This window comes from Aethalodelphis obliquidens, unplaced genomic scaffold, assembly GCF_003676395.1.
Source record: "Aethalodelphis obliquidens isolate GAN/ISIS:26980383/991018 unplaced genomic scaffold, ASM367639v1 scaffold1, whole genome shotgun sequence".
Lineage (NCBI taxonomy): Eukaryota > Metazoa > Chordata > Mammalia > Artiodactyla > Delphinidae > Aethalodelphis > Aethalodelphis obliquidens.
In genome coordinates this window covers 12,002,388-12,013,974 of record NW_020837945.1, presented here as the reverse complement: position 1 = coordinate 12,013,974, position 11,587 = coordinate 12,002,388, and the positions used below count along the sequence as shown (strand labels likewise).

Genomic DNA, 11,587 nt, shown 5'->3' with positions numbered 1-11,587 from the left:
TGGTGAGCATTTTAATGAGCAAGTGTATTATTGTAAATATGTGTATTGTGGGCATGTGTGTGTGTGTGTGTGTGTGTGTGTGTGTGCGCGCGCGCGCACCTCGTAAGGTAGAGAGTGGTCTCTATTCAGGGAAAAATATCAAAATAGAGAACAGTGTATGGAGTATGCTACCACTTGGGTATGAAAAAGGAAAAAAAGGTATCTTTAAATATATAGTTTGTATTTTCAAAGAACATTTCTGGATACACAAGAAACTGTAACAATAGTTGCCTCTGGGGGAAGGTCCGTTGTACCTGGGAGACTAAATTTTAATCAAATACTCTTTGTGCTATTTGAGTTTTATTTTAAGCACGTGCTACATAGCACCTATTCAAAACATGTTCTAAAAAAGAGAGAATCCAGTTTATATGATGTAGTTTCTGTCTCTTCTTCCTCCTCTTTCCCTTCCCATCCCTACCTCCCCCTCCCCCTTCCTCTTCTTCCTCCTCTCCTCCTCCTTCTTCCGATGGAAACTGTAAATACGACCTAAGCAGAATGGCTTCTTTGCTCACACTTAGCCTCAGAAGTGGATGACCTTTTTTGTTGTTGGAAATGGGGAAAGAAAAAGGAAATTGAATGTTTAGAACTCCTGCATCTTCTGAAATCACAGAACTTCTGCCCTGGTCTCAGTTCCAGACCAGAAATATTCTGTTCACACTTTGATCTTTCTCCTTTGAGCCAATCCAAGCTACAGACGGATGGGTCAGCGCTTCCTGCACCTCTGACTCCAGGCAAAATGGGAGCCAGTCTCCCTCACTGCACCTTTGGGCGGAGACTCCTCCAAGGAGATCCAGCAACTGGCAGAGAGCCCAGCAGTGGCCAAGAGGGGAGCTCACTTTCCAGGCTTTATCAGGCAGCAACCCTGACCCCATGGTCCTCCCACCACAAAGGCACACACATTGGAAATCTGTTTTCAGGGTTTCTGGCTTTGACGGGCTTTTCAGGGCTGGACAGGCAAAGGAGGGAAGGCTCCACAGGGAATAGACTGGTGCGGGCCTGTACTGTTAAAGGGGTCAGGTGGATCTTGTATTGTGGAAAGATGTCCAAGAGACGCTAAGAAATGAAAGAACCAGGTTACAAAGCCTGTATACGGTCTGGAAGGACTTCACCAAAATCTTTGACAGTGACTTGTTCTGGAGGAGAAGAGTTGGGCTAATGGTGACTTTTGCTTTCTCTTACTTCAAAGGTTTTGTTTTGTTTGTTTACAATGGGGCACGCATCTTTTTTTTTTTTTTTTTTTTAATGCTTACTGAATTTTCTTTGACAGATAGTCGAGGGAGTGGGAGCAAGGACTATTGAAAAGCTGGGGAGAGGTTGTGGAATCTTCAGGAAATAGCCTTGTCAGTCCCAGAAAGGGTCTGTGTTTGGAACTGGAAGCCCCAGGGACCCTGGCGAGAGGAGCATACCTGAGGATGAGCCCCTCCCCCCACCCAAAGACTGAAAACCACCTCTCAAACCCCAATGTGCCCATGAATCACCTGGAGACCTTGGTTAATTTACATTCTGTCTCACTGGGCCTGGATGCGCCTGCGACTCTGCGTTTCTAATGAGCTTCCCTGCAGCCCTGATGCTGCGGGTCCCAGACCACAGGAGACTGGAGAGAGGTGGGCACGTGCGCGCACGGAGTCCCCCTGAGGTTCCCGGCTGTCGGGAGCCCGGCAAGACTCATTTTAATAACGGAGGTGAGGGCGCTCGGGGTAGGGGGAATGTCAGCCAAACGCACTGGAGGAGAATGAGAAAGAAGGATAAAGGAGAGGGGGAGAGACTCACAGAGGCGAGAGGAAGAGAGTGGAAAGGCAAAGAGAAAAGGGAGAAGCAGGAGACCTTGCCCAGCTCCAGTCTTTCCCGCCGCCTTCTTCAAGCCCAAGGCCATGCGCGCAGTGCAGAGCGCCCGGGGCTCTCGGCGGGCGCTGCCCGCTGCCCCCATCATCCCCGCCCCCGCCTGCGGCGGAAGTTGCGGCCATCGGCCCTGAGCTGTGGCCAGTTTGCGGCGCCCACGCGGCGGGGTCCCGGCTTCCCGGTGCGCTCGGCAGCCCCGCGCAGCCCGGGGCTCGGGCCGGGGAGACGAGGCTGCGGAGTCCCTCGCCGGCTGCGCGTCCGGGCTGACCCTGGGGAGGGCACCGGGAGCCGGAGGGCCCTGCCCGGGTCCCCGGCCGCGCCGTTGCCCCGCGATGGGGACGCCCTCGTCTCCTCTCGCCCCGCGCGCCTCTCCCTTCCCGCTGTGTCCTCGCTCGGCCTGAAGCCCGTGGGCAGCAGCCTGAGCCCATCTCCGTCCGGGGGGGCCCCCCCCGCACATTATAAGACGACCTGTTTGCCTTGAAGGTGGGGTGGGGGAGGGATCTGTCACCCTGCCTCCACATGACAGGGAGTGACAAACGTGGTCCTCATCCGCAGTTTTGAATTTGGTTTAACAAGAGGGCAATGTTGTACCCCTGACGCTGAATTATTTTTGTCTTTTGTGGTATGTGGAAACTCCAGGAAAACTCTTTGGATGTAACTGTCTTACCACCACCACTTACTTCTATTTACTGAGCCCTCCTGGGGCCTCTTCCTGCTCTGGGCCCCCCGGGGATGCAAAGTGAGTTGGGGCACAGTGAGGACCCTCAGGGACCTCCCCTGCTGCAAGGGAGCCAGACCCTCACAACAGAGCAAGGTGGACCCTGACGGGGAGCAGGGAAAGCTCTGGGTGCTATAGTGTCTCAAGAAGGAGGTGATCCCTGAAAGGCTAGTACAAGACCGGATGGACCAGAGGAAGGGCAGGAGGAGGTGGAGGGAGCACGTGAAGATGAGGAAAGAGCAGAGCCCATCAGGTACTCCGGGTCCTGAGAAATGGAAGGTGGAAGGGGAGAGGCGTATTTGCACGTGTGTGCATTCCAAAGTATTCACCAAGCACCCTCCACGTGTCAGGTCCTGTGCTAGGCGCTGGGGCCGCGGATGACCCCGACCACTCCGGTCACTGAGTCTCACAGGGAAGACGAAGTATTTGTTTGCAGAGTTCTGCCTTCCAAGGGGGACAGGATGAGCAGCCGGTGGAGGCCAGGTGGACCCGGCAGTTGGCGTCAAAAGGCTCTGGACCTGATCCTTAAGGCAACAACGGGGAGATGCCGCCATGCTGCTACATTTTCCAATATAACAAGGCAGGCCATCCATCCAGTGCTCAGAGCAGGCGTTCACCCCTCTGTATGTGGAAGTAAGAGGCTCCACGCCCTCCACGCTTGCAGCTCCCCACCCGGACCACACGGGGTAGGGGAACGCATGCATTTCCTGTCCCATCTCCGGAAACTGGCCTCTCAGACGTGTCACCTGTAGCCTGGAAGTGTCTCTCCCACACTCAGAAACCTGTTGCTTCCTCTAATGGAAGGTCTTAACCCCAGGCAGGGTCAGGGGCTTCCTGGTCCCCTTTGTGCATGCCATCCTATACTCGAGTGGAGCGCACCCCACCTCAGGACTCGCTCTCCAGATTCATCTCTCTGTTCACCCTGATCCCCCATCTTTCAGATTAATCTCAATGGGGGGAGGGTGTAGTGGCCTCGTATCTCAGGAATGGCGGGAGAGAGTGGATGGAGGTGTCGGATTGAGCCGCTGAGGCCCTAGGACTTGGGATCTTGTGGGCGGAGTTTGAACTCAGCCCCTTCCCTGATCTTCAGTCTTCAGTATCTTCATCTGTAAAATGGGAACAATGTTCCTTCTTCTTAAGACCAAAGGGCTTTTGCAGAACTTGGGTAAGATAACAGTTTGTAAGGTGAGATCAATAAAAGTTAGTTCTGGGTCATTCCTTGGTCCAATCCCAACTTCATTCCACTGCGAACTTGGGGGGCATGTTAACTTCAATGGCAGGGGTCCTTAGGAGCAGGTGACAGTCATGGGCTTGATGGGGGGCGGGTGATCCAGATGCAGGGATTGACTGGAGGGAAGGGGCTTTTAGTTTGGCGGGGTGGTCTGCTTTTTTGTTTGTTGTTTCCCTTTAGGTGACACCTAAGCGTGAACCAAGCCAGGGCAGGGGGTCCTTTATTCTCAAAGCCTCACGGTCACGAATATTAGCAGAATAAAGAAATCACAAAGGGAGGATATCATTCAACCCTCTCATCCCCTTCTCAAATCTCACGGCAGACACACCCTTAGAGGCCACAAGTGGCTTCTAGAAACTCATTTTAGGAATGAGAGCCTGAGGCCAAGAGCAGACAACCCGAGATCCCTAAGTTTTGGATGCCCACCACCTCACTGGCTCCATCACCATGCTGCCTCCCGGGACCTGCCCTTCTGCTCAGGGGACCTTGAACAAATGGCCACACTCCTCTGAGGGTCAGTTTCCCCATCTGTAAAATGGGAGTAAGTAATACCTCCCTCCTAGGTCAGGGAGAGATGAAATGAGATGAAATCTGCCAGACCCACTAGGCACAGCTTAGATCACCTCTAAGTGGCCATTAGGTGGAAGTCACTACCCCTGTCATTCTAAATGCTCCCATATCCCCAGCAATCCAGATTACAGACCTCCTGGTTTACTGTGTAGCCCGAAGAAATACACACGCACCTTCCACCACATTTACATGAACTTTACCAGTTTGGTTTCACACCAGCCCACGTGCATATTTGCACGTGTGTGCATTCCAGAGTATTCACCAAGCACCCTCCACGTGTCAGGTCCTGTGCTAGGCGCTGGGGCCGGGGATGACCCGGACCACTCCGGTCACTGAGTCTCACAGGGAAGACAAAGTATTTGTTTGCAGAGCTCTGCCTTCCAAGCGGTCTGATCGCTCACGTTTGGACGCCAAACGCTAGCATTCCGCTTCCCTTCTGGTTTCCGAACCAGGAGCGATGGCTGCAATCTTTTTTCTTTTCTTTCCGGGAGCCTCGCCTCCCCCCACCAGCCCCGGACCGCCCTGCGAAAGGACGCCGCTCTCCTTGGCACCCGGGCTGAGACGCTGCCTGAATGTGCGCAGGAACTCGGAGAAGGGAAAGGCGAGAACAGGAAAGAAAGGCCCGGGAGGAACCCGGGAAGAAGTGGGAGGTCTGCGCCTTTGGAGCCCCGCGCCAGCCCGCCCCGGCCCGTTTGGCACCAGCTCCTCCCGGGCCGCCAGGCGGCTGAGCAAAGGCCGGCCTGACACTCACCCGGCCTTTTGTGGGAGGGAAACACAAAGGAGAGGGAAAAACACGTCTTCCGTTTTGACGGAGGAGGCCGACAGCTCCAGGACGCCTGGACCAGCCAGGAACTCCCGGAGCCGGGCCCATTAGCCTCGGCAAGTGAGCACTCAATTTCGCGGGAAGGGGCTGAGGCCCAGCTGCGCGCGCGGGTGGGAACCGCGGTGCCCGGGACACTCCCAGGACGCGCACACCAGGCGCCGGGCGCAAGACCTGGACAAGTGCCGGGCCGCCTCGAGGACCCGCAAGAGAGCAAGCGCCACTGGCCGAGCTCTAGTTTCTGATTATTAAGGGGGTAGGAGGACTCTCGGAGACGGAGCGAGAAGTGTTCGGCAAACTACTTGCCCAAGGGCTAAAGAAGCCCAGGGGACACAGTCCGCTCCCACCTCCCGAGCAACTCTCTGGCGACTGGAGGATGTTGGGGAAAGGTGCCCGGAGAAGGGGCCCGCAGCCTCGAGCTGCCAGCCCGAGCTCCGGAAGTGGGGAGTGGGGATCGCGAGGTGCCGGTGCACCGCCTCCGAACAGCCACCATTGCCTCGGCTCCGTGGCGCGGCGCTGGGGCCCGGAGCGTCCTTACGCGCGCCCACGCGGGAACCTGGCCAGTAAGCCAGCTCTCCTGCCTCCGGACTGTGCCTTCCCAGGCTCGGAACCCGCGCCGTGCCAGGAGGGACCCCCCCCCCCCGCCATCTTCGCCCCTGCTTCCGACTCCAGGCTTTGGAACAAGCGCGTAAAGAACCGCGCACTCTCGTGGACCGCGCAGGATGCAGGACGGCCGCCGGTGGCTAAAGCAACCAAAGGAACGGGGGCTCCAGGACACGTGCCGCCGGCTGGACTAACCTCAGCGGCTGCAACCCAGGCACGCACTCGTTGCGCCTGCTGGTGTTTATTAGATACACTGGCGTGCTCACAAGTCCACGCCCCGGTTGGTGGCCCAGAGCTCACAGCCCTACGAATGTCCTCACCGTCGGTGGCCGGGGAAAGCCCAAGGAATGACCCGCAAATACCCGGGCTCTGCCAGCTCCCCACCCCCGCTCCCTGCGTTCTTCTAAGTGCCAGACTCGCCTAACTGAACGGTGCTGGGTCATCCTCCGTGACCGGTGGACGACACATCTCCACGCTTCAGTTCTTCATGTTTTAAATACATATTTAACGGATGGCTGCAGAGCCAGCTGGGAAACGCGCGGGTTGAAAAATAATTCCCCAGAAGGCACGAGCTGGGGCTTGGGGGAGAGCCCGCCTGGCTTTCTAGTGGAGACGGGGCTGGAAGACTTATCCAGAAACTGGGAGCAATAATATGGGTTTCTTTTTGTATTTGTTTATTTTGTACCTTTCCTACTTGAGGGCGAATTATTCGCTAAGTTTATTTGTTTGTCTTTTTTCTTTTTTAAGCCGTACATGCAAGTTAAAAGTTCCCAAAAAACGGAGGTAACCAGAGGCCGGTAACACTCCCTGGGAGACAGGGCTGAGGCGCGTTTGTGTGTTTGCAGTATAAAGGTCTAGGGTCCTGGATCTGAAGAAACAAACCTCTGTACTTGAAATGTATGGGTGTGAGAAATTCAACTAGTGAAAATGTCTGAGGTTAGGGAGACGGCGGCTGCCTCTACTATAAAGGAACCACCAATGCTCACATCTGCAGTACAGGCAGGGCTGCGCTGTAAAAGGCTGGCTTTTTTTTTTTTTCCTGTAGGCTTGCTACAGACACAGTCTCTTGATTTTCCCATCTGTAAAATGGGTGGAGGCGCCAGTACCACACGGAACTACCTCAGTTAGGCGCTTCTCCAGATCGGGTTGAATTCCTCACGGTCAAGGATTTCCAGGTTTGGGAGCTAGGCTGCGATGGGTAAAACGTGATCCACCGCGGCCGCAAGCGGTTGGATCTTTCTGTCTGGCCCACGGTGTGGAGAGGTCTTCGCCCAGGCTTGAGGCTTCTTTTTACAGACAAAACAGCTTTGTCCCCTACCCCATGGCGTGGTGACCACCACAAAGATGGTGCAGAAAATACCGTCACCTGGTTCCCGTGCTGTGAGGGGATGCTTAGCTCTGAGCTCGACTCTCCCCTTGTGTTAGCGTGCTTACTATGCGGAAATACCTCGTCCCTGTGTCTACACCACCGTCAACTTTATGAAGAGTGTGATTTTTTTCAAAACACCGTTCTGGAGTCGGTCCCCTCTTTTCTTCCCCGCCTTCTTCCTCGCAAGGCCCTGCACCCAGCTGGGGGCGCTACTGGCCGCCGGCCGAGCTGCGGCAGCCGCCACCTCTTAGAGGCGCGCTTAGAGTGCGAGGGATGTAGGAGGTTTGAGCCTGGTTATCTAGTACGTTTGCAGCTCAAAATGCCCACGTGTTGATGAAACCCATGAGGTGGGAACAGGTGGCGAGAACACACACACACACACACACACACACACACACAGAGAGAGAGAGAGAGAGAGAGAGAGAGAGAGAGAGAGAGAGAGAGAAAGGGCGGAGACTCCAGCCCCAGCTCCTGGGTCGCCAGGGTTATCCGCGCGAATCCCCAAGATTCAAGCGCCTTGTGTATCAGGTTAGTTTGTGCGCAGAGCCCCCATCCCGTCCCGTCCCATCTCCCAGCCTGACTTTGTGTTCCTGTATTTTAATAGAAATTTGACCATGTTCCCTCCTCTCTCCCTCGGTCCCAACCGCTGTCCTCTGCACTTCCCCCGCGAGCCCGCCCTCCGCCTCCCCTTAGCCTCTCACACGCCCCCTCGGGGTCCTTGCTCCAGTCCCTCCCCAAGAATCTCCCGGCCGCGGGCGCCCATTGGCTGTGCGCGGGGAGGAGGCGTGTGCCCGGCCCGGCGAGTTTCATTGAGCGGAATTAGCCCCGATGACATCAGCTTCCCAGCCCCCCGCGCCGGCCCAGCTCATTGGCGCGGTGGCCCCTCCAGGACCTGCACTTTGTTCCCCGCCCCCGCCGCGGCCACCGCCGCCGTCGCCGCTGCCACCGGGTTATAAAAACCCTCCGAGCCGGGAAAGGTGCGGATGCTTATTATAGACCGACGCGACATCAGCGCCTTGGGCCGCTTCTCTGCTGCAGCTTTTGGGAACGAGCTCCTCTAATTGCATCCACAGTAAGTGTCCCCGCCCCCCAGCAACTCCAGCCTACATCCCAGGGACAGACGCCCCTCACTTCGGCTGCGACCTGGGAAGCTCCGTTAAAGGGGACGCAGATCCCTCCCCTGCCCGCCTGTTCTCCTGAGCGGCTTCGCTGCTCTGACCCTTCCCACAGTGACCGCAGCACACCTTTCGCCCAAAAGCGAGAAGTCGGGGCAACAATAGCTTCTTCTGCCCAAGTGCCGGTCAGCTGGCGAGCCCCCGGCTGGCCCCGGAGACAGCGCGTGGAATCTGGGCCCGGCGCGGGCGCTGGGTGCCGGCCTATGAGCGTGTGTGTGCTGCGCGCTGTCGATGGAGATACGGTGGATGCGTTTGAGGAACCAAATAAATACTTCTCTATTTAGATCTCCACCTTCCCAAAGAAAAGCCCTCACTTGACACTCTTTAATTCCAGCCCTGGAGATCCTGCCTCCCCATTCCTAATAAAAGGCATAAAAACCCTGAAATGCCACCCTCACTGAGGGGCACCCCATCCTCCCTGGATTAAACCACCTGTGGATGAGAGCGGGGTGAGGTAGCAGGGAGGGAAAAAGAGATGACTTTAGCGCACCTGCACGCCGCAGGAAGGAAGGCCAGAGACAGCGAGGTGCACCAGAAGCGACCGGCCACACGCGCCTGCACCCCGCGCTGCGGTGCAGGCGGGAACAGTTTTTCTGTCTCACTGATCGAGTGCCTCTCGATCTCAGTCTCGATTCTGATCTCTACCTCTCTCGTGTTTCTTCTCCTCTCCACAGTAGGCGTCCGTGGAAGCTCTGAGGACCGAGGGAGGGAGGACCCTGCGAAAGCTGCGACTATCCCTCGGGGCCATGGACTCGGACGCCAGCCTGGTGTCTAGCCGCCCGTCGTCGCCAGAGCCTGATGACCTTTTCCTGCCCGCCCGGAGCAAGAGCAGTGGGGGCAGCGGCTTCACGGGGGGCACCGTGTCCTCGTCCACGCCTAGCGACTGCCCGCCAGAGCGGAGCGCCGAGCTGCGCGGAGCCATGGGCGCGGCGGGCGCGCACCCGGGGGACAAGCTGGGCGGCGGTGGCTTCAAGTCATCCTCGTCCAGCACCTCGTCGTCCACGTCGTCAGCGGCCGCGTCGTCCACTAAGAAGGACAAGAAACAGATGACTGAGCCCGAGCTGCAGCAGCTACGCCTCAAGATCAACAGCCGCGAGCGCAAGCGGATGCACGACCTCAACATCGCCATGGACGGGCTGCGCGAGGTCATGCCGTACGCGCACGGCCCGTCGGTGCGCAAGCTCTCCAAAATCGCTACGCTGCTGCTGGCGCGCAACTACATCCTCATGCTCACCAACTCGCTGGAGGAGATGAAGCGACTGGTGAGCGAGATCTACGGCGGCCACCACGCCGGCTTCCACCCATCGGCCTGCGGCGGCCTGGCGCACTCAGCGCCCCTGCCCGCCGCCACCGCGCACCCCGCGGCCGCCGCCCACGCGGCGCACCACCCGGCGGTGCACCACCCCATCTTGCCGCCGGCCGCTGCGGCCGCCGCCGCCGCTGCAGCCGCCGCCGCGGTGTCCAGCGCCTCCCTGCCCGGCTCCGGCCTGTCGTCGGTCGGCTCCATTCGTCCCCCTCACGGCCTGCTCAAGTCTCCGTCGGCGGCGGCGGCAGCCCCGCTGGGGGGCGCGGGCGGCAGCGGCGGGGGCGGCGGCGGCTTCCAGCACTGGGGCGGCATGCCTTGCCCCTGCAGCATGTGCCAGGTGCCGCCCCCGCACCACCACGTGTCGGCCATGGGCGCCGGCAGTCTGCCGCGCCTAACCTCCGACGCCAAGTGAGCTTGGCCGGTGCAGGCGCGTTCTGGCGAGCGGGGCGGGAGGGGGCGGGTGGGGGGCGGAGGCTGCGGGGAAGCAAGGACTGGCCGGCGCTGGGCCCTGGGAGCTCAGTTCCAAGGAGGAGCGCGGCACCGTGGGCTGGGGGTGGGGGCAATGGTGAGGACGCAGCACCCAGGAACGGAAGCAGTGGAGGCGCGCACTGCACAGTGGGGAGTGACAGGGGCATTTGCTCCGGGACCTGGTTCAACCCCCTCTGGCTTTAAACAGCGCTGCTCGGGTAGACACCGTTTTATATGAAGGCACAGCTACGTGGATCCCTTCCTCCAAACCCCCCTTCCCCCGAAAAAGAGGTGATTCTAAAAACTGTAGTTTCCCTGCGAACTTGGCCTCACACGGCCGGGGCAGCCCTTGGTTATACCGGGGAGGAAAGGAGGGAGGGGAGCGTTGGAGATTTCCTTTCCTGCCTCCTCTCTGGGCGGGAAGGAGACTCTCAGCCACACTCCAGAAGCGGCTGTCCGGGCCTTGCCCTCACGGGTCGTCCCTGGCCCAGGGCCAGGGGTACCAGTTGGTCAGAAGCTGGTATTTGGTACCAGAAGCACTTACGGTCGTGTCCAATCTCCACATGTGGGTAAACCCACAGCTGTCTCAGAACTGTTACCGTTCCTCCCTGTCGCTCCTATTGGTTTGGGGGCTTGTGGCTTTCTAATAAAATCTGTCGATGTTCCTTTTTCAACAGTATGAGCAAGCTTTATAGACGATCAGAATAGAACCACTTGTGGATTGGAATAACCTAAAACTGTCGACTTTAGGTGCGGGTGTTTTTTTAGTTATTTTGAAGTAGAATCTCCCTCCCTTCCCATTCTTTCCATCTCTGAGCACAAAGTGATTTGATTTCTTACCTGACTGGGAGCAGTCATTTCGGTACCCGAGGGTTTGACAGAACTCAAAGGATGTTGCTGTGAATATAGTTTTGGTTATTTGGGGAGTTCTGTTGGCTTTTTAGTTTTTTCTTTCTTGGATGTGTAAATATCAATAACGAGGTAAGTGCGTGCTGCGGAGCTGTTTGCTCACATGACTGCCAGTCCTACCCCCTCACCCCCCAGTCTAAGCCGGGTTTCTTCTATATTGGTTTCTTTTTGCCAGTTTAACACAAATGACAAACTCCTCCGTGCTTCCTGTCTTCCGCAAACCGCCTGGGCGCTACCGGAGTTGCAATATGGGCTTCACGGCGTCTGCACGTAACATCCCGCCTCTGATCGCTGCCCCTTGCAGAGAGTGTATCATCTGTTTTATTTTTGTAAAAAGAAAAAAGTGCTAAATAATATTTATTACTTGTTTGGTTGCAAAAAAAATGAAATAAATGATCGAGTGTTGAGATTTTAAATAAAATTTAAAGTAAGTCCGGTGTTTTCCAGCCTTGTGGGTGGGAGGAGGTGTGGGGAGCTGCCTGGGGAAGGGAGTGCAGGATTCCATCCCTTTCCGCCGGATTTGGGGACCGTTCTGCTGGT

The 11,587-nt window shown here is 57.2% G+C and overlaps 1 protein-coding gene across 2 annotated transcripts; it reads left to right on the top strand.

Annotated features, from left to right (window-relative positions):
* The first annotated feature begins 8,177 nt into the window (after positions 1–8,177).
* Positions 8,178–10,812, top strand: OLIG2 (oligodendrocyte transcription factor 2). 2 transcript variants are annotated; one of them, XM_027080626.1, is made up of 2 exons: positions 8,178–8,261; positions 9,042–10,812. In XM_027080626.1, exon 2 carries the CDS (start codon positions 9,111–9,113, stop codon positions 10,080–10,082), a length of 972 nt encoding a protein of 323 aa, XP_026936427.1. In that variant the 5' UTR covers positions 8,178–8,261; positions 9,042–9,110; the 3' UTR covers positions 10,083–10,812. The 2 variants fall into 2 exon arrangements, with proteins under 2 accessions (XP_026936427.1, XP_026937232.1); XM_027081431.1 differs by having other exon boundaries at positions 8,221–8,261; positions 9,055–10,082.
* Positions 10,813–11,587: the final 775 nt, after the last annotated feature.